This window comes from Neoarius graeffei, chromosome 2, assembly GCF_027579695.1.
Source record: "Neoarius graeffei isolate fNeoGra1 chromosome 2, fNeoGra1.pri, whole genome shotgun sequence".
NCBI classification, from domain to species: domain Eukaryota; kingdom Metazoa; phylum Chordata; class Actinopteri; order Siluriformes; family Ariidae; genus Neoarius; species Neoarius graeffei.
Window position 1 is genome coordinate 95,610,131 of NC_083570.1, and position 23,384 is coordinate 95,633,514.

The 23,384-nt window shown below is 41.6% G+C and overlaps 1 protein-coding gene across 3 annotated transcripts in view; it reads left to right on the top strand.

Moving 5' to 3' along the window:
• The window catches only part of sh3rf2 (SH3 domain containing ring finger 2), a 126,547-nt gene that overhangs the window by 84,746 nt on the left and 18,417 nt on the right, over positions 1 to 23,384 (top strand). For all 3 annotated transcript variants that reach the window (XM_060915232.1, XM_060915231.1, XM_060915233.1), the window contains exons 5-6: positions 20,551 to 20,672; positions 22,363 to 22,533. In XM_060915232.1, coding sequence (XP_060771215.1) covers positions 20,551 to 20,672; positions 22,363 to 22,533 — 293 coding nt within the window. The remainder of the gene's footprint in view (positions 1 to 20,550; positions 20,673 to 22,362; positions 22,534 to 23,384) is intronic.

Below are 23,384 nucleotides of genomic sequence, written 5' to 3' on the forward strand. Positions count from 1 at the left end.
GATAATGAGTTGTTACACGGTGCCAAGTAAATGGTGCACGAGTAGTGGGTTGTTTATTAAAAGTCTTTGAATTTGGCTCATTAAATCTATTTTATAGCCAAAATCACATTAAGTAGATCATTTTCAAAAGCGTAATTTTTACATTGTAGTAAGTCTGTTTTATCGACTGGAGCTATGATTTATGACATCTGATTTTATGTTGGATTGAAATTCAGATCCAGGCCAGGTGCTTTAAACAGTGTGTGTCCTTTTAACTTGCTTTAAAGATAAGTCCTGAGCTGTTGATGATTCAGCTCGTGCTCAGCGTTTGAAACCAGTTTCATGCTTTCGCTGTTATTTTTTCTCGCATGATGCCTAAAAAAATTTTACTGTATGAAATGTGCCACTGTTTTGTTATATTTTTTTCTAGTTATAGAGCCAAAAAAAATCCCCTTTTCTCTCTTGCTACTTTGTAATCTCATGACTCATGTGGTTACGTAACACCCCCTTCTTATCTGGTTGAAAGGCTTATTTCTCCCGCCTGAGCAGTGACTCCCTCCTCTCGCCCCTTCTTCCTTGTACTTTCCTTCCCTCCCTCCTTCATCTCGTGCATGGGGCGCTCCATTAATAGATGATCGTGCAATTACAGAGCTCATCATCACACATAGAGGACTCAATCTGCCTCCAACTTTGACGTGCACGTAGGCTGAGTCATGCTTACTTGAATCTCTCTCTGAAACATCTCCTGGTCTTTGTCTTTTCTGATTGTTGGAACTCAGGCTGCTCAATTAGAATTTAAAGGAGCAGTCTGGCTTTTTATTTTTTATTTTTTTTATTTTTTTAAGTTCTTTGCTTGCCACTGAAGTCAGATCCCACCTTTTATGTATGCCTCAAGCAAAACAGTGCCAGGCCTAATGAGCGGGTGCATCTGATTTCTGGCCCAGAAAAATGTAAATAGAAGTTTTGGTTAAAAGCAAATCTAGGCAGAGGCCTTTGCATGGTGATGTTGTAAGGTGCATTTGAAACAGCGTAATTGATGTATTTAGGTTCCGGAAGAATTTTAAATATTACAAACTGTACCTTTAAAATTGTATAGATTCCTATCATTCATCTAGATATTTTTAGGGTTGGATTGTATGACAATAGGATACCAATGTTGGTACTGTAATCTTAAAACAGTCATGAGAGAACTGTGGGAGTATTATGGTTTATTTTTGTACAAATATATATATATATATATATATATATATATATATATATATATATATATATATATATATATATATTTCACTTTTAATTTTTGCAATTGCAAAAGGAAACATTGCAATAACGAAATATTATGGTAGGTATGATGCCTAAACACTTTTTCATGATACATACAGTCATGCAGTAATGATGATGATGATGATGATGATGATGATTATTTTCATTTATTTTTGTTTCCTCAACTCAAATGTTTCCCATTTTAGTCATCTTCTCACCTACCTCCTGACTCTCATGGAGTGCGTGTCAGCTGTAGCAGAGTAGGAGGCTGAAGGTTGCACACGCCTCCTCTAATGCAAATTCTACTTCAGGCCTCACACAGAGATAAAAAAAAGAGAGAGAGAGAGAGAGCGCATTCAGCAGACCTGGTCATGATCTCTACATAACACAGCTGAGATTCCGTTGTGAAAGCAGTGGCAGGGCTTCATTTCTGCACCACTAAGCTGTGAAATTATCAATTGAGTCACTGAAACTCTTCAAAATACGCCTTAAAGCATACCTGTTTTCCCAGGGCTTTTAACTATTGTAGTGTAAAAATAACCACTGCGTGTTCACTCAAAACGGCATTAAATGACAGCCGTCTAACAGGAGCCAAGCAAATGAAAATAAGATAAAATCCGCACCTTGTTAGGCACTCATTAACCCCTTATTATGTAGTAGTTCTTCTCAAAGTGCGTTATTGAGTAACTAGAGTAAAGATGATAAGAATGGTATGTTATTACCAAAGTGAAGTGATCAGTCCTGTGAGTTTAATATTTGCCCATTCTTGACAGTTTCAGACCTGTTTTTTAGCTTTTAATCATCTTTTAACTCATACCAACCAAGAGTTAGCCATAAACCGCCAGATATCACACAATAACGCCCGTCAGGACCGAAACTATCGCGTAGTTCCCCGATATGTACAGCGTAGTTCCTCGATATGCACACAAAATCATGCAGATACAAATCAGTTAATGTTCACGTCTTCAAATATCAGAATGGGGAAAAATTGTGGTCTCAAAGTGTGACTTTCACTTGGCGCCGGATGGACCGGTTCGAGCATTTCAGAAACTGCTGATCTCCTGGGGTTTTCACACACAACCGTGTCGAGTTCACACAGAATGGTGTGAAAAACAAAAAACATCAAGTGAGCGACAGTTCTGTGGCTGGAAACAAACGCCTTGTTGATAAGAGCGGTCAGAAGAAAATGGCAATTGGTTCGAGCTGCTATGAAGAATATAGCAACTCATATAATCACTCTTTACAACCACGGTGAACAGAAAAGCATCTCAGCATGCAACAGAAGACGACCACATTGGGTTCCACTCCTGCCAGTCAAGAACAGGAATCTTAGAATCAAGAACAAGTTCCTATTAAAGTGGCCGGTGAGTGTATATTGTACAACAGGACTGTTAAATGCTCAACTCTGATTGGTCAGAAGGCGTTGATTTAATTTTCTATAACAGAAGCTTTGTCAGGGCGGCACGGTGGTGTAGTGGTTAGCGCTGTCGCCTCACAGCAAGAAGGTCCTGGGTTCGAGCCCCGGGGCCGGCGAGGGCCTTTCTGTGTGGAGTTTGCATGTTCTCCCCGTGTCCGCGTGGGTTTCCTCCGGGTGCTCCGGTTTCCCCCACAGTCCAAAGACATGCAGGTTAGGTTAACTGGTGACTCTAAATTGACCGTAGGTGTGAATGTGAGTGTGAATGGTTGTCTGTGTCTATGTGTCAGCCCTGTGATGACCTGGCGACTTGTCCAGGGTGTACCCCGCCTTTCGCCCGTAGTCAGCTGGGATAGGCTCCAGCTTGCCTGCGACCCTGTAGAAGGATAAAGCGGCTTGAGATAATGAGATGAGATGAGAAGCTTTGTCAGTAGTTCAGGCTCATTATGATACTTTGTTTCTCTAACGGTTAACAGCTTACACAGGGACTCGGATGGCAGACACAACACATAAACAAATACGTAAATCTGTGTATAAATATACCTTTAATTTAACCTTGAGGAAAGGAGTCTCCAGCGTCAGAACTTTTGTAATAGTGCGTTCAGACCAAATCTGACGAGAGCGTCAAAATTCACTCTGGCTGCCCTGCCAATGACGCTGTCGAAATTCATCGACGCTCTGTGATGTACACTACCGTTCAAAAGTTTGGGGTCACCCAGACAATTTTGTGTTTTCCATGAAAAGTCACACTTTTATTTACCACCATAAGTTGTAAAATGAATAGAAAATATAGTCAAGACATTTTTCTGACCATTTTGAGCATTTAATCAACCCTGTTTTTTAGCTTTTAATCATCTTTTAACTCATACCAACCAAGAGTTAGCCATAAACCGCCAGATATCACACAATAACGCCCATCAGGACCGAAACTATCGCGTAGTTCCCCAATATGTACAGCGTAGTTCCTCGATATGCACACACAATCATGCAGATACAAATCAGTTAATGTTCACGTCTTCAAATATCAGAATGGGGAAAAATTGTGGTCTCAAAGTGTGACTTTCACTTGGCGCCGGATGGACCGGTTCGAGCATTTCAGAAACTGCTGATCTCCTGGGGTTTTCACACACAACCGTATCGAGTTCACACAGAATGGTGTGAAAAACAAAAAACATTGAGTGAGCGACAGTTCTGTGGGTGGAAACAAACGCCTTGTTGATAAGAGAGGTCAGAAGAAAATGGCAATTGGTTCGAGCTGCTATGAAGAATATAGCAACTCATATAATCACTCTTTACAACCACGGTGAACAGAAAAGCATCTCAGCATGCAACAGAAGACGACCACATTGGGTTCCACTCCTGCCAGTCAAGAACAGGAATCTTAGAATCAAGAACAAGTTCCTATTAAAGTGGCCGGTGAGTGTATATTGTACAACAGGACTGTTGAATGCTCAACTCTGATTGGTCAGAAGGCGTTGATTTAATTTTCTATAACAGAAGCTTTGTCAGTAGTTCGGGCTCATTATGATACTTTGTTTCTCTAACGGTTAACAGCTTACACGGGGACTCGGATGGCAGACACAACACATAAACAAATACGTAAATCTGTGTATAAATATACCTTTAATTTAACCTTGAGGAAAGGAGTCTCCAGCGTCAGAACTTTTGTAATAGTGCGTTCAGACCAAATCTGACGAGAGCGTCAAAATTCACTCTGGCTGCCCTGCCAATGACGCTGTCGAAATTCATCGACGCTCTGTGATGTACACTACCGTTCAAAAGTTTGGGGTCACCCAGACAATTTTGTGTTTTCCATGAAAAGTCACACTTTTATTTACCACCATAAGTTGTAAAATGAATAGAAAATATAGTCAAGACATTTTTCTGGCCGTTTTGAGCATTTAATCGACCCCACAAATGTGATGCTCCAGAAACTCAATCTGCTCAAAGGAAGGTCAGTTTTATAGCTTCTCTAAAGAGCTCAACTGTTTTCAGCTGTGCTAACATGATTGTACAAGGGTTTTCTAATCATCCATTAGCCTTCTGAGGCAATGAGCAAACACATTGTACCATTAGAACACTGGAGTGAGAGTTGCTGGAAATGGGCCTCTATACACCTATGGAGATATTGCACCAAAAACCAGACATTTGCAGCTAGAATAGTCATTTACCACATTAGCAATGTATAGAGTGGATTTCTGATTAGTTTAAAGTGATCTTCATTGAAAAGAACAGTGCTTTTCTTTCAAAAATAAGGACATTTCAAAGTGACCCAAACTTTTGAACGGTAGTATAGATGAAATGGACACCTATGAGTTCATTCAGAACGCTTGGTCTTGCAAACCTTATTTAAAGGAGCCACAAAGCAAACAAACATCAGCCGTCATCTTGGTACCAACTGGTCATTAATATAAAGGTAAGAAATCGAGCGATGAAGGAAAATAATGAACAATTCTGAAGACACGTTTGGTAAGAGAAACTAATTAAAAGCCATTTGTGTGGTGTGACTTTTGTGTTGGTGCTAGGTGCGAAGTTATATTTCAACATGCAGTTTATGGGACATGTTTACTAGCCTTGGTCTTTAATTAACACTAATGTTACTTGGTGTGTAGACTGCATTAAAGTAACTGTGGTCCTGCTGCTGGTGGAAGGGTAGTGGCTAATTACTGTAATTTTGTCAAATTGGTGGTGTTTTGAGCCAATTAATTGTCCTGGTCTGTCCTGGTTCCCCGTTGGTGGAATGACCTTCCCATTGAGGTCAGAACTGCCGACTTTCTGACCACCTTCAAACGCAGATTGAAGACTCTCACGTTTTCAGGCTGCGCCTCTCCGCTGCTTCCCTGCCCACTGTACAACTGCGTATTGGTCTCACCCAACCCAGGCTGTGTACAGTCTAGCCTGGGGTTAACCATTTGGGTTCTCTATTTAGTTGAACTTTTTTTACACAAAGTATTATTCTGTCACTTGTTCAGTTGACACTAGAACTTTCTTGTCTAGAAGTTCAGCACCTTGTGTACCTGACTTTTGCACTCGTTGTAAGTCACTAAATGCTATATAATGTAATGTAATTGTATTCCTGCTTCAAAATAAGTGTTCTAGAGCCTGTAAATAGCATTGCAAACAGGAACACATCATAAATAATTGGGAAACCCACCACCACGGTTATTAATTTCTCCTCCATTGTACTTGAACAGTTTGAACGGAACCAAAATTTACATAATTTATTCTTTCGAGCTGAGCACTTCACAACTCCAACTGGTTTTCGCCAAACTGCATCATAGGCCATTATCCTAAATTTGCCTAGACTTCAACTTTACTCTGACGCCCCTACGTACCACCCAACAATACTCAAGCCATCCTGGCTTACATAGAAAATGAAAGACTTGTGGTCACTTTGACGCTCTTGATACTTTTGGTTTGAACATACCATAAGAGTCAGAGTTAAAGCCATAAGATTAAGTTTTCCAAAACAGGAAAGATTTTAGGTCAGAGGACTTTGCACTTTGAGGTTTATCACGAACATGACAAGTAATTTTGTAGTAATAAATAGAATGAAATATGAGAGGCTGAAAAGTGAATAGATGTTTTTATTCTATACACATTCACTGGATATGAGCAATCGTGCGCTCTGATTGGCTACTCTACTACTAGGCTGTCGGCTCATATACCGGGAGTAGAAAAGAAACAAAATGTTGGAGCGCGTTGCTCAATCAGCCGAGGATGAAATAAAAACTCTACTTGAAAACAACCCCCCCCCAAAAAAAATACAAAAAAAAGCAACAAAATATGTAATAAAAATATTTGATGGTAAGAACGTATCTTTAAAAAAAAATCAAGAATTATTATTATTATTATACATAGGGCTAAATTACTCAATTCTGATTGGTCAATCAAAGAGGGCTTTTTTCCTTAACACGGGGCCGTATTTCTGAAATGCTATTGGCTAGTTCGTTGCTTGGTTACGGTTACAAAAACGAGCAAATTTTGTCAACAAAATGGCTTTTGTAAAGAAGGTCCAGTAAAATGTTGTAAACCGCTTTCAAAATCCTCGTGTCGTGTCGCCGTGTCATGATGAAAGATGCTTTAGAAACTGATTCAAACGTGCAAGATAGTCTCACGCCCTGATTGGTTCAGAAAACGTGAAATGACAAATGTTGTGAACTTGAATGGCTTCCGAAGTATGACTTTGGCCCTGTATATTATAAACAAGTAATCGTATGGTTCCTCGTAAAATTAAGGATCAATTTCACGTGTGATTTCAAAGTTTTGAATTTTCAAAACTTCGAAATCACTTGTGAAATTAATCCTTAATTTTACTCGGCCCCATATGATTACCTATACTTTATTATTATAAACTCATTCATCTCATTATCTCTAGTCGCTTTATCCTGTTCTACAGGGTCGCAGGCAAGCTGGAGCCTATCCCAGCTGACTACGGGCGAAAGGCGGGGTACACCCTGGACAAGTCGCCAGGTCATCACGGGGCAAAATGTACAACCCCGATTCCAAAAAAGTTGGGACAAAGTACAAATTGTAAATAAAAACGGAATGCAATGATGTGGAAGTTTCAAAATTCCATATTTTATTCAGAATAGAACATAGATGACATATCAAATGTTTAAACTGAGAAAATGTATCATTTAAAGAGAAAAATTAGGTGATTTTAAATTTCATGACAACAACACATCTCAAAAAAGTTGGGACAAGGCCATGTTTACCACTGTGAGACATCCCCTTTTCTCTTTACAACAGTCTGTAAACGTCTGGGGACTGAGGAGACAAGTTGCTCAAGTTTAGGGATAGGAATGTTAACCCATTCTTGTCTAATGTAGGATTCTAGTTGCTCAACTGTCTTAGGGCTTTTTTGTCGTATCTTCCGTTTTATGATGCGCCAAATGTTTTCTATGGGTGAAAGATCTGGACTGCAGGCTGGCCAGTTCAGTACCCGGACCCTTCTTCTACGCAGCCATGATCATACATGAAAATCCCTCACCTTTCGGCGAAATTCGCCGTTTTGAAACCAAAATGGGTGACCTACGTGAATTGTGTAGATCCGATGAGAAAAAAAAAATTTGGGGGGGGGGGGGGGGGTGATATTGACCCAAAGGGCAAGGAGGTCGCGTCGCACCCATAGACAGTTCGTGCCGGTTTGCGCCTCCTCCTCCTGCTTTGATATTGACGCCATAGTGACGAGTACATCTCGCTGCGAAGGGCAAGCAGCATCATTTCGCGCCTCTTCTCCTGCTGGCCAGAGCGTGCACACATCAGTCAGAGTGCAAACCAGACCGCTGGAAGCTGGATTGAGTCATCGGACTGAATTTCCTACTTTTTTCAAACTTTCCTGATCGCTATCAAAACAAACAAAACTTCCGGCTTGATTACGTCAGCATTCGAAAGAGGGCGCGTGCGTCTTTTGACAATCCCTGTGTCCGAAATTGCTCGCTACTCACTATATAGGGCACTGTATAGTGGAGACACCATTTTGTAGTGCTGTCCGTGCTGAAAGAAATCAAATTAAAAGTCTCAAATTTGATTTAATAAAAGACAGCAGCAAAGAAGAAAGTATTCAGCCTTGATTTAAAAAGAACTGAAAGCTGCAGGTACTTCCATATCTCGGCAGGCTGAGTGGTATGCTGGGGCACCTCTTGCCAGCAGACCAGGATATCCAGAGGGAACTTGTGCGGTTCAGTGTTGACCTGACCATCCCCAGCTTCAAGGAGGGAGAGAGCATCGTGGAGTGGTGGGGTCATGTCTTCGACAAACCAGACAAGTGCCCCTCCCTGGGTGCACTGGTTAAGTGTTGCCTCTCCATCTTTCATGGACCTAGAGTCAAGTCCTCATTTAGTCTGATGAATGATGTAACTGATCAGAGGAGTGACAACATGAATGTGGAAACATTTAATGCAATACAGACGGTCAAGTACACGCTGACGTCCAGGGGGAAGACAGCTATGCAGCTCTTTAGAAGGGAGGACGTGAAGTTTGGGGAAGTGGACAGAACATTGTGCAAGAACATTAACTCTGCAGCAGCCACATACAAACACCAGCAGAGGGTGAACAAGGAGGAAAAGCAGCAGCAGCAGAGCAAGTATGGCTCTCAAGCAACTTGCAGTGCTCAGCAGGCAAAGAAACAGACTGCTGAAGCAGAGAAGCAGGCAAGGCTGAAACATGTGGCAACTCAGCGAAAACGGGCCATGGAGACACTGGTGGTCCAGGCAAATAAAAGGAAAAAATTACTGTATCACTATTCCTTGTGTGTTCTCCACTTTCTTCGTTCTATTATTCACATTTTTTTCCAGGGCATAATTTCACTATAACTACATGTATTTGAATTTGTATTTGTACTGTATGTCCTTGTGCAAATGTCAATACAGTATACTTAGTAAGGAGGCTATAATATTTATTCTGGGGGAGGACCCCCCAAACAAAATAAAACAACACCAGAACCCACGTCACCACTCGTGCACCCTTCTCACCTTTTTCACCCCTGACCCATTTTCATGCCTGCATGATGCTGTAATTGATGCAGTATGTGGTTTGGCATTGTCACGTTGGAAAATGCAAGGTCTTCCCTGAAAGAGACGTCGTCTGGATGGGAGCATATGTTGCTCTAGAACCTGGATATACTTTTCAGCATTGATGGTGTCTTTCCAGATGTGTAAGCTGCCCATGCCACAAGCACTAATGCAACCCCATACCATCAGAGATGCAGGCTTCTGAACTGAGCGCTGATAACAACTTGGGTCGTCCTCCTCCTCTTTAGTCCGAATGACACGGCATCCCTGATTTCCATAAAGAACTTCAAATTTTGATTCGTCTGACCACAGAACAGTTTTCCACTTTGCCACAGTCCATTTTAAACGAGCCTTGGCCCAGAGAAGACGTCTGCGCTTCTGGATCATGTTTAGATACGGCTTCTTCTTTGAACTATAGAGTTTTAGCTGGCAACGGCGGATGGCACGGTGAATTGTATTCACAGATAATGTTCTCTGGAAATATTCCTGAGCCCATTTTGTGATTTCCAATACAGAAGAACTGTAAAGTACTTTTGCCGAGTACGAGTATTATACGAGTAATACGAGTCAATATCTGTGCTCGGACTGAATGAAAATCCTCACACAGCATCACAGCGCCCCTCCCCTACACACACCGCTCTGCTCACTCACACAGAGAACAGCTCTCTGTCTCTACCTTAGTCACTCAGGTGACGTTTCGGGTTTCTTCAGCTTCAAGTTTGTTTTTATTTCAGTTTGTACTTACTTATAACCAGTAGAGTTCTGGTAAACGTGGGTTTGTTCAGACGTGGTGCATGGTAGAAAGCGACTCGCTTTGCGTCTCTGCCTGTCGGAGATTTTTTTTTCTTTTTTTAACTGTTGGTTAAAAACAGTTTTTTTTACTTCACGCATTGAGTGTCTGACAGTTTCTTGCTGTAATTCATGTAAAAATAAATGTAGTAGTGGTATAAGTATTACAAATTAAGCTACACACACTCTCTCTCTCTCTCTCTCTCTCTCTCTCTCTCTGCCGGTTGTCGGAGTTTTTTTTTTTTAAACCATCAGTTGGCTCTAACCAGTTTTATTTTATTTCACGCACTGAGTGTCTGACACTTTCTAGGTAGTAGTGGTATAAATAATATTACAAATTAAGCTACACACACACACACACACACACACACACACACACACACACACACACACACCTGGTGTGGAAATAAAAAAAAGAAAAAAGAACCAAAAAAAATTAAAAAATCACACTGATCATAAAAAAAATTAAAAGTTAAAAAAAGAAAGTTATGTTGAGTATGAAAACTCTTGTTCATTACATTACATTTCATTTCATAATTGCAACCGCGTGTGTGATCATTGTTGCAAAACTTGTTCTGTAAATAGTTCGTTTGCGATCGTGATCAAAACCATTGATCTGAAGCTCAATGCTGATGCTGTCCTGTAAATAGTTTTCTAATCAGCAATAAATATAACAATTTCTGATCAACCCATATCACTTGCATGCTTAAAATAACATACTGGTTAAAGCCCCGCCCGTTTCAAGACAACCAGACCCACTTCCGGGTTAGGCCCCGCCCACTCCGAGTACGGATACGGATACAGATAATTCATATGGTTAACAGATACAGATCATGCTGTACTCGCTCATCCATAGTGAATACAATATCAGTTTTTGAGATTTGTAAATTATTGCGTTCCGTTTTTATTGACAATTTGTACTTTGTCCCAACTTTTTTGGAATCGGGGTTGTACAATATGTCATTCTTTAATAAATTAAAAACATTTCTCATTGGCAAATTGGAAAAATAAAACACTTCCCGCTGTGAAGTTATTGAAAAATTATTAACTTTTGGGTGGTTACAGTAACTTGGCTTCACACTGGGCCACATCTTACCACTGTGTTGTTTATTTTTTTTCCTATAACAGCATGCCCTGTTTTGTTCCTCAGGCAGAGATACACCATGGATGATCGATCACAGGGCAACACTCAGTCACGTACCCATTCACACCTAGTGCCAGTTGAGAGTCCCCAATCCACTGTGTGCCAGCATGCCACCCAATCCAGTTTTATAATTATTATGAATCGTTATGAATGTCATCACACCACTAATGTATCAGGAACATGCACAGCATGCTGCTGCTGTTAATGAAGAGCACGCATTAAAGTCACAAACATCTTCACATATTCTCAGCTGGGTTTGAGGATGAACGTCAACAGTCAAAGTACAAACAGCAGCAGGTCTGACGGCTCATCTGAATAAGACAGTGTATGATTAACAGGGTCGTCTGTGTCTGTTCAGATTATACTGTAACCACGTTACACTCTGTCACTCATTTCTGATCATAACATCAGTCATTTTTCTTAACAAGGTGAGCTCTGGGTACAGGCTGAATTGGCATTATTGTCTCCAAACACAAAGAACGGTGTGTTCAAGATCACTCCTAGAGTCTGTATTTCTAGTTTCTCTGAAACAAAGTCAAGTAACCTCATTATCATTCCTTCCGCTTTCACAATTGTCATTTCTTTCCAGCATAGGAAGCTCTGTGTTCCACTGCGATTACTTCAGGTCTGTTGAACTTTTACACTTTTGCTCTTTAAGCCATTTCACGTCGTGAGCCATTACTGGACGAACCGCTTGCAAATTGTACAAGCAATAATGCATAATGACATGATGCAAGAGCTTGTGAAAGGCCCAGACAGGCTATCAGATTAGCTCCTGCTTGCATCAGGAACACAGCAGTGATCATTCTCGAGTTGGGTTCTGTGGAAATATGCAGCTCAGATCTGAGTCACTAAAAAATACCCATGACTCAAACACTGTTTTTAACCCTGATGAGAGTTTACACCTCAGGAGAGGCCACACTCTGGGTTGTTCCCTGGTTGAGTCAGAGCTGTCACTGACATGCTAAGTGTTTTCTTATGTAACTAAACAGTTCCTCTTGAGAATGAAACATCATAGGTTACAAATAAAGCAGTGCATGGATGGAAACTATTTTGCCAGTGATGTATTAGACAACGAAGCATCGATTTGCTCTTTATTACTACAACTCCGATTCCAAAAAAGTTGGGACAAAGTACAAATTGTAAATAAAAACGGAATGCAGTGATGTGGAAGTTTCAAAATTCCATATTTTATTCAGAATAGAACATAGATGACATATCAAATGTTTAAACTGAGAAAATGTATCATTTAAAGAGAAAAATTAGGTGATTTTAAATTTCATGACAACAACACATCTCAAAAAAGTTGGGACAAGGCCATGTTTACCACTGTGAGACATCCCCTTTTCTCTTTACAACAGTCTGTAAACGTCTGGGGACTGAGGAGACAAGTTGCTCAAGTTTAGGGATAGGAATGTTAACCCATTCTTGTCTAATGTAGGATTCTAGTTGCTCAACTGTCTTAGGGCTTTTTTGTCGTATCTTCCGTTTTATGATGCGCCAAATGTTTTCTATGGGTGAAAGATCTGGACTGCAGGCTGGCCAGTTCAGTACCCGGACCCTTCTTCTACGCAGCCATGATGCTGTAATTGATGCAGTATGTGGTTTGGCATTGTCATGTTGGAAAATGCAAGGCCTTCCCTGAAAGAGATGTCGTCTGGATGGGAGCATATGTTGCTCTAGAACCTGGATATACCTTTTAGCATTGATGGTGTCTTTCCAGATGTGTAAGCTGCCCATGCCACACGCACTAATGCAACCCCATACCATCAGAGATGCAGGCTTCTGAACTGAGCGCTGATAACAACTTGGGTCGTCCTTCTCCTCTTTAGTCCGAATGACACAGCGTCCCTGATTTCCATAAAGAACTTCACATTTTGATTCGTCTGACCACAGAACAGTTTTCCACTTTGCCACAGTCCATTTTAAATGAGCCTTGGCCCAGAGAAGACGTCTGCGCTTCTGGATCATGTTTAGATACGGCTTCTTCTTTGAACTATAGAGTTTTAGCTGGCAACGGCGGATGGCACGGTGAATTGTGTTCACAGATAATGTTCTCTGGAAATATTCCTGAGCCCATTTTGTGATTTCCAATACAGAAGCATGCCTGTATGTGATGCAGTGCCGTCTAAGGGCCCGAAGATCACGGGCACCCAGTATGGTTTTCCGGCCTTGACCCTTACGCACAGAGATTCTTCCAGATTCTCTGAATCTTTTGATGATATTATGCACTGTAGATGATGATATGTTCAAACTCTTTGCAATTTTACACTGTGGAACTCCTTTCTGATATTGCTCCACTATTTGTCGGCGCAGAATTAGGGGGATTGGTGATCCTCTTCCCATCTTTACTTCTGAGAGCCGCTGCCACTCCAAGATGCTCTTTTTATACCCAGTCATGTTAATGACCTATTGCCAATTGACCTAATGAGTTGCAATTTGGTCCTCCAGCTGTTCCTTTTTTGTACCTTTAACTTTTCCAGACTCTTATTGCCCCTGTCCCAACTTTTTTGAGATGTGTTGCTGTCATGAAATTACAAATGAGCCAATATTTGGCATGAAATTTCAAAACGTCTCACTTTCGACATTTGATATGATGTCTGTGTTCTATTGTGAATACAATATCAGTTTTTGAGATTTGTAAATTATTGCATTCTGTTTTTATTTACAATTTGTACTTTGTCCCAACTTTTTTGGAATCGGGGTTGTAAGAATTCGAATAGGATGGTGATTTCTGCCTGATAATAGCACTGTTGTTTCATGCGATACTGGAAGGGATGGTGTGGTTTAGAAAGTGTTTTCAAGCTACAGAGGTCATACAACTCATCAGAAACATGTCTGTGAAGATTCTCAGTCATTCAGGTCATAGTAACTGTGGGTGGTAAAAGAGAACAACTGGACTTGCTTGAAGATTCGTGAAGACGCTTCACCTCTCATCTGAAAGGCTTCTTCAGTTCTGTCTAACTAATAGGGAGTATCAGGTATTTATCCTCTCATGTCCCTTTTCCACCAAAGCAGTTCCAGGGCTGGTTCGGGGCCAGTGCTTAGTTTGGAACCGGGTTTTCTGTTTCCACTGACAAAGAACTGGCTATGGGGCCAGAAAAACCGGTTCCAGGCTAGCACCAACTCTCTACTGGGCCAGAGGAAAGAACCGCTTACGTCAGCGGGGGGGCGGAGTTGTTAAGACCAACAACAATAACAAGACCGCGAAAGATTGCCATTTTTAAGCGACAAGAAGCAGCAGCTGTACAAACGCGAAGTCATCCATTATTATTGTTGTTGTTGTTGCTGCTGCTGCTGCTTCTTCCGTGTTGTTTTTGCTTCGATATTCGCGCCAAGGTTTATGCAAACCTTGATAAGATGAAGATAGATGAAGATTAAGATGAAGATAGACAGCAGAGTCCAGGCCTGAGGAACTGGCTCTCCTGTGCTGAGCCATGCGCCTGTGAAGCGGTTGTTTTGTTTCCCCAATATACGAGTCCGCGCATTCCTGACTGCACTGAATTGCATACACTACGTTGTCCTGTTTGTGTCTTCTGTCCTTAGGGTGGACCAGTTTCTGCTTCAGGGTGTTACTGGGTCTGAAATGTACCAGAATGTTGTGTTTGTAGAAGATCCTCCTGAGTTTCTCAGATAGACCAGAAATGTAGGGAATGACAATGTTCTTGTGTTTGTTCCTGTTGTCCTCCTTGTCCGTTATGTTCCTTTTTCTGCTCTTGAAGAAAGCCCAGTTGGAATACCCGCAGTTCTGAAGTGCTTTCTTGATGTGATTCTGCTCCTTCTCTTTTCCCTCTACCATTGTAGGAATGTTCTGAGCCCTGTGTTGCAAGGTCCTAATGCAACCGCTTCACAGGCGCATGGCTGAACACAGGAGAGCCAGTTCCTCACGCCAGGACTCTGCTGTCTATCTTCGTCTTAACAACAAAGGACATTCATTTCAGGATTACAACGTACGCATTTTAGCCAGAGAGGATCGCTGGTATGAGCGAGGAGTTAAAGAAGCCATTTTTGTCAACCTGGAACGGCCATCACTGAACAGAGGTGGTGGTCTAAGACATAATTTATCAGCCACCTACAATGCAGTCCTTGGCACACTTCCCAGACAACTGAATGCACACCAAAACCCAGCTGTTTTCAGTGACTCACAAGAGGACAGAGAGAACCAGCAATCCATTGATCACCCCAACAACTCTCTAGGCCGTTCACACCCGGCCCCCAGTGACCCGCACCAACAGGATGACTCAACGACACCTTAGGATTGCTTTTCATCCATGAGAGGATAAATACCTGAATACTCCCTATTAGTCAGACAGAACTGAAGAAGCCTTTTGGATGAGAGGTGAAACGTCTTCAAAAGCAAGTCCAGTTGCTCTCTTTTACCACCCACAACTCATCAGAAAACTATACAAGAGATGATCGAATCTATCCATCCATCTCATTATCTGTAGCCGGTTATCCTGACCTACAGGGTCGCAGGCAAGCTGGAGCCTATCCCAGCTGACTACGGGCGAAAGGCGGGGTACACCCTGGACAAGTCGCCAGGTCATCACAGGGCTGACACAGAGATAAACAACCATTCACACTCACATTCACACCTACGGTCAATTTAGAGTCACCAGTTAGCCTAACCTGCATGTCTTTGGACTGTGGGGGAAACCGGAGCACCCGGAGGAAACCCACGCGGACACGGGGAGAACATGCAAACTCCACACAGAAAGGCCCTCGCCGGCCACGGGGCTCGAACCCAGACCTTCTTGCTGTGAGGCAACTGGGCTAACCACTACACCCTGTGATCGAGTCTAGACTTGATTAATATGTTAAATATGAAAAGTAGTGCTTATGCAGCACTTCTGAGTAATTAAAAAATAATTACAATGCTTCTACACATTAAACATTTATGTCTTGTTCTCCCATCTGGCCATAAGGCCGACGAGCTGTTGCCATGGCGTGGTGTCCGTCGTCCACAATTCGGTTAAACAGTATCTCCTCCGTCAGTTCTCCACAGATTCCCATCCTGATTGTTTTGTTTGAAAGAAGTCATCACTCCGCACAAAACTTGGTCATTGTTTTTTGTCGAATGTTTTGCTAATTAGGCCAAATTAACGAATTTTCCAGGCCTCTGACTAGAATTGTATCTCCTCTCGCAGTTCTCACCCAATTCCAGTTCTGATTGATATTTTTGGTAGATCTTCCCTTGCGGAACAAAACTTGGTTGTTTTGTTTATTGATTTTTCCTGTTGTAAACAATTTGTTGACAACTTTGTTTATTTTCAGTTAAATCGTATCTCCGCCCTCAATTCTGAGTGGATTTCAGTTCTGATTGTTTTGGTTGAAAGAACTAGTCCTTCTGAACAGCACTTGGTCATTGTATTGACAATTTTTTTATTTATTATTTTTTTATACCCCCGCTCCGGGGGTGGGGTGGGGGATACTGTTTTTTTTGTTTTGCTTTGTGTTTTTAACCTCTGTCCGTATCTTTGTCTGTCCAAAACACCCTTTTTCTCAGCAACCACAAATCATACCCTCTTGGTACCAAACTTCAGCTTGGGGTTCTATACCCTGTATACCATTTTCAGGTCTGTTGTACATCAACTTCCTGTTTACCGACTGAATATGTTTACGAAACCTATAGCATGGATTTTGATGCTATTTTAAGAAGCAAAATGCTATTTCAAAATGCCAGTTTAGCAGAATGCTATTTGAAATCCCTGGGGAGAGACACTGCTCTTTACTTACTTGTTTCAGGGTTCATTATTTGTTGAAGTCAACATTCATAATAAGTGTCCTATTCCTTCGATCGCTTGCATTCTGATATAAGCGAGAGCGGTGGGGGGATACGTAAGTAAGCAGTAACTCTTAGTTGATCTTGTTTGCTAACAAATTAGTAATTAGGTCAACTTAACACATTTTCTTCTGACTAGAATCTTATCTCCTCCCTCATTTCCCATCTGATTCCAGTTCCGATCGATGTTTTGGGTAGATCTTCTCTTGGGGAATAAAATTTAGTCCTTTGTTGATTTTCCTGTTGTAAACAGTTTGTCGTGGAGGTTGGTCCTCTCTCACATTGTCACATTTCAGTTCTGTTTGATCTTTTGGTCGTCATGGTCGTTTTGATGGCAGGTCAGATGAACTACTACGGTACATCCTTGACATTCCAGTTTACATACATCTCAATCACAAGTATAGTTCTGGCATTTCAAAAACGCGTTTCAAAACACCAATTTGTCTAAAAGCGATTTATATTTATTGGTTATATTTACATTTAATTTAAAATCATAATAAATTTATACAAAATGGAACGGAGGCCATGAAAACTATCTCGATCATTACAGCAGCCATAAGCTCTTTTATGAGGCCTTAATAATGCTGATGTCATCTCTGTATTATTTAATTTGGAATTATTAATCTGCTTTAATATTAGATTAGATATTAGATCTACACTTGTACCTGAATCTACTTATGGGAAAAAAAAAAACGACAATGCTGTGGAACTGTTGATTCAACTAAGAATGATACGATTACAATGGGAAATTAGTTCTCACTTTAGTTATCAGCATCATCCACATCAGTCTCCGTTTCATCACCTGCGGTAAAAGTCACTCATGGATTTTAAAGTGCATATCCTGGACCAATTTCGTGTTTTTTTTTTATATGAAAGTATGTCCCTTTACACACTCATCCAGAAGGGTAATTTTGCACAAGGCCATCTGTCTACAGCAGAAAAAAATAAAATAACAAAACGCGTCTGGAAAAATCCCAAGGGAGTCTGGAGTCAGATTCGTGACGTCACGTGCGGAAGCGCCAGCAGGCTGTGCGAGCTTGAACGGTTTCAGTGCACAGCCTGTGTAGACCAAGTTTAGCAGCTAGCGATTTTGCATTGAAATATGGAATTGTCACCTGAGCTTCTAAACCCATGGATTCATGTATCAGTGCTCATCTATCTATTGTTACATAAATCATATTTTTTCTAATCACTATTATGTATTTATATATTTCTTCATTTAGAAGAGTACTGGCTACTGTAGGAGAAAGATTTCATAAGCTACACACATGGAATCGGCTAAGCAGGGTTGTAGATACATTTAATGTGTTTGGCAGGTCCCAAGATCTCAAGCCCTGACACGCATATCCCTTGATGCATGTGAAGTAAAATGTAAAGAAAATGTGACCTTGGGCGCTGTGTGAGACGGCTGCCTCTCCAGTAGCTCTGTAGTTTTTAGCTCTTTAAACCTCTTTTTTCCACCTTTTTACTTTTCTGCTCTTCTTATGAAGACACAGTGTGTTTTTCTTCATATCCCATGGATATTTTTAACTTTAACACGCAACCAGGAGCCAGTTTTCTCGCTTATTCGAGAGGAGCTGCTGGCCCTGGAAACAATGAGACAAGCCGGGATACGACACCCCAATCCCGGCTGAGCTGAGGAGGAAACCCAGGGGCTGCAAAGCCGGGGCTAAGCTAAAGGCTAGGCTAGTGGTGCTACAAACCATCCATTCCCTCCATTATCATGGGGAATTTGAACTCACTGCTGAATAAGGTGGACGAGCTATCCGCACTGAACAACCGGCGGATTTACCGGGAGAGCAGCTTATTTATTTTTACGGAGACATGGCTAACACACCTTGTACTGGATGCTAACGTGGACTGCTAGCTGCTAGCATCACCATCTGTGTTTACATCCCTCCGAGGGCAAACGCAGCCACTGCATGTGAGGGGATTCACTCTGTCACAGCAAGGCTACTTATACCCCTTTTCCACCAAATCAGTTCCAGGGCTGGTTCGGAGTCAGTGCTGGTGCTGGTTCACAACTCGTTCAACTCGCGAGCCAGCTGAGAACCGGTTTGCTTTTCCCTCGCTCGCAGTGCTAAGAGAAGACACGTCATTACGTCGCTGTATACGTCAGTTGCGTCGTTGTATACGTCATTACGTCGCTGTATACATCAGTTACGTCGCTACGTTTGCATAAACCTTGGCGCGAATATCAAAGCAAAAACAACGCGGAAGAAGCAGCAGCAGCAACAACAACAACAATAATAATGGATGACTTCGCGTTTGTACAGCTGCTGCTTCTCGTCGCTTAAAAATGGCGATCTTTCGCGGTCTTGTTATTGTTGTTGGTCTTAACAACTCTGCCCCCCCCCCCCGACGTAAGCGGTTCTTTCCTCTGGCCCAGCAGAGAGTTGGTGCTAGCCTGGAACCGGTTTTTCTGGCCCCATAGCCAGTTCTTTGTCAGTGGAAACAGAAAACCCGGTTCCAAACTAAGCACTGGCCCCGAACCAGCCCTGGAACTGCTTTGGTGGAAAAGGGGCACCAGATACTTTGGCTGCTTTTTACCAGGCTGTGGACAGTATCTTTTTAATTTCCCTGAGGGAACCCTCCCAAAGGGATCAATAAAGTTCCATCTAATCTAATCTAATCTAATCTAATCTAATCTAATCTAATCTAAGTAAGTGCATTATCGCCCAGCACTTTTGTGGTGTTTACTTTTGTGTGTGTCAATAAATAACATTATCCGTGTACCACACAAACACAGGAACACCTAATTTAGAGTACAGTCTCTCTTATTTCTTACCCTGGCAACAGTCAACTTGTGAATCGCCGATTTTGTTGGTCATCGGCTGCTTCCGGGCGCCTCGCACGAAGCGCTCCCATTTCTCTCTCGTTGTCCGGTCTTTTGGAAAACGATGAGTACTAATCCCATGAAGATTGGTGTTGCTACCGTACACCCTCCTACGATACATCTGTTAACCGTTTTAATAATTACGCGATAACGTTGAAGAAATTTGCAGAAAACCACCAGGTCGTTTTCTCATAAACAAACCAGCGCTGAGATAGGATTCAGAAGGAGGCGTCCCGCATGTGACATCACGAAAATCAATGTTTCCCAGGAAATCCAAATGCCAAGTTTTTTCAGAGGCGGACCAATTCGCCTCAAATGGCTTGATTGCAACTGAATTTTTCTGGTATTGCACAAGGTAAAAAAAAATGCACAAAATGCAAAATGTGACAGATATTTGACCAAAGTTTAATATAAAATAGGAGAATTGCATTGATCTTGCTCCTGAATTTACCTGTGATATGCACTTTAAACACAAGCCTCGCCATCGTATCTTTGACTTGACTTATCTATGCCAATGATAACATCAATGGGGAAATAATCACTGATTCATAAAGTCAGCTGTTCTTGCAACATGTTTTATTAGGTTATTTAAACATTAAAAAAAATTCTGTCGACAGGGTGTTTCTCTGTTTTGATAATGTGACAGAGCAGGAGAGTCACAGTCATGCTGACAGCTATTGTCTGTCCTCAGTTTTAGTCAAACCAGTTTTTTTGGTTTTTCATTTTTGGTTCTTTTCCAAAAAGCAACATTGACGCATAACATTTTTTCCCCCAAGCTGCCAGACATGATATGTTTCTATATATGTTTATTTATTTTTTTTCCAACAGGGTGAAAGAAAGATGAACGGTGAAGCTCCTCCAACAATCACCATGGCTCTCATCAACCCACAGGCTCCTCCACCACAAGCCGAGAACAAACAGTCCCCCATTCAACAACTTTCCATCAGTGTGTGAGTCTCTCCGAGTCTCCTGTTTTCCTGATTGCTTCATATTCCAGATTTGGTTTGTAATTTCTAGAAGACTGGTTCCCAATTCTGTTCTTCTGGAGCTCTGTAAATGAGATTAGCTTCAATCCGGTTACATCCAGTCTAACTCAGATGTGATATCATGAAGATATTGCGCTTGGTTTTTTTGTTTTATACAAAATTAACTATTTTTATTAGTCCGCCTGTCCGTCCATCCACAACTCACAAACTCCTCCTTGAGTTTTCACTGGATTTTGATTGTTTAGAAAGAAAGAAAGAAAGAAAGAAAGAAAGAAAGAAAGAAAGAAAGAAAGAACTTTATTCATCACACACTTGTGAAATTCCTCTCTGCATTTAACCCATCTGAAGCAGTGAACACACACACATACATACCCAGAGCAGTGGGCAGCCATGCTAACAGCGCCCGGGGAGCAGTTGGGAGTTAGGTGCCTCACTCAAGGGCACCTCAGCCCAAGGCCGTCCCATATTAACCTAACCGCATGTCTTTGGACTGTGGGGGAAACCGGAGCACCCGGAGGAAACCCACGCGGACACGGGGAGAACATGCAAACTCCACACAGAAAGGCCTTCGCCGGCCACAGGGCCCGAACCCAGAACCTTCTTGCTGTGAGGCGACAGCGCTAACCACTACACCACCGTTTGGAAGATCTAATCAGTCTGCACAAAAATTACTCCCTGGTTTTGTGATTTCTCATTAAGAAATCACTAATTAGGCCGATTAACGAACTTTCAGGAAAATTGCTACGAGTCCCTCAGTTTTCAATGAATTTTGATTCTGGTTGTTTTGTTTGGAAGATCAAATTGTTCTAATTGTTCTCAAGAAGAGCAGCTTGGCTAATTATAAACAGTCTGGTTTCTCATGGTACGGCCGTGCGAGTTACCGCGTCGCTGATGCTCTGGTTTGATTTGTTATGGTCCAAATTACTTAAAATCAGCGTTATTATTAAGTAACTAGGTTTCTAGATTGATGGGTATTTGGAATGATCTAGTTAAGTGATCTTTGGAATTTTTTAACTGATATTTTTTGCTTAATATCATATTGATTTTAGTTTTTTAATACTGTAGCTTTATTAGAAGGCCCAGTGTGAGATTTAGCATGAGCTAAACTGGTTAATTAACCTTCTGAAAATAAAGTCTTCTCATATTAAAGATTTTAACAAATTAATGCCTTATAATGAGGTCGTCCTTCAGGCCTGTATTTTGATTGTCGGCCAGTGGGGTGCTAGTCTGTGAGTTGGACATTACGTAATTTTTCAGGTAAGTGAAGTTGAGCAGAATTGTTATTGCTAGTGATGTAAAGTTTAATGCAGTTCCCCATATCGTTTTTGACTGGAGGGAAAAGAAAAACTGTCCACCTGTGTAACAATTTACCTGCAAAGAAAATGATTTAAAGTTTAAAAAAAAATAAAAGAAGTGGGGGGTAGTCCTGCAATCCAAAACGAGGCAAAACCAACAGGCAACAGTATCTCATCAGCAGAAGGATTTCTTATCTGCCAGAGCATCTTCTTTCATTCTGAGCTCTGAGCGGGTATTTACATGCTGTGGTTTTGCTGGATGACGGACCTCATGTCACTTAGTGGAAATCGGTTATCTGCAAATCAGTCTAGGGGAAGCAACGAAAGTGCTGAGATGCGAATGTTTCTCCTTTCTCTAGGTGTGCTGCCCTGTATTCATACACTCCCCATCGTGCTGAGGAGCTGGAACTGAGCAAAGGTGAGATGGTAGGGGTTTACGGGAAGTTTAAAGAGGGCTGGTTACGCGGTCTCTCTCTTAAGTCTGGCAAAGTGGGCATCCTGCCTGCCAACTACGTCACACCTGTTCTAAGGTAAGATAGTGTTTGCGCACTGTTCCATGCATTGTATCCACAATCACACCTAACTCCGACATCCAAGCAACAGCCAATCATCTTAAAGATTATAATACACTCATTTGTTTTGGTGTGGTGTGTTGTTTTACCTGATGCGTTCTGCTCAAAAATGGCCTTTTGTGAAATAAATAAATAAATAAATAAAACAACAGAAAACACCATACGCAGTATAATAAATGTCTTGATTCACAACTGCATAAATTCCAGTTGAAATGAAATGCTCTCATCTCATCTCATTATCTCTAGCCGCTTTATCCTGTTCTATAGGGTCGCAGGCAAGCTGGAGCCTATCCCAGCTGACTACGGGCGAAAGGCGGGGTACACCCTGGACAAGTCGCCAGGTCATCACAGGGCTGACACATAGACACAGACAACCATTCACACTCACATTCACACCTACGGTCAATTTAGAGTCACCAGTTAACCTAACCTGCATGTCTTTGGACTGTGGGGGAAACCGGAGCACCCGGAGGAAACCCATGCAGACACGGGGAGAACATGCAAACTCCACACAGAAAGGCCCTCGCCGGCCACGGGGCTCGAACCCAGACCTTCTTGCTGTGAGGCGACAGCACTAACCACTACACCACCGTGCCGCCTATTGAAATGCTAATTTTCTCTTTTGATTAACCAATTATTTCAAATGTATATTTCTATTTACAAGATTTAAGCTGATGTTCCATTGATTTGCTCACCTTTCTAGTTGCCCATTTATGTTGCAACATGCTCACATCCTCATTTGTTCATAGAGTTATTATTGTACCTCATGGTCAAACAAGCACTAATAGAGGCCCTTTGTGACAGGAATC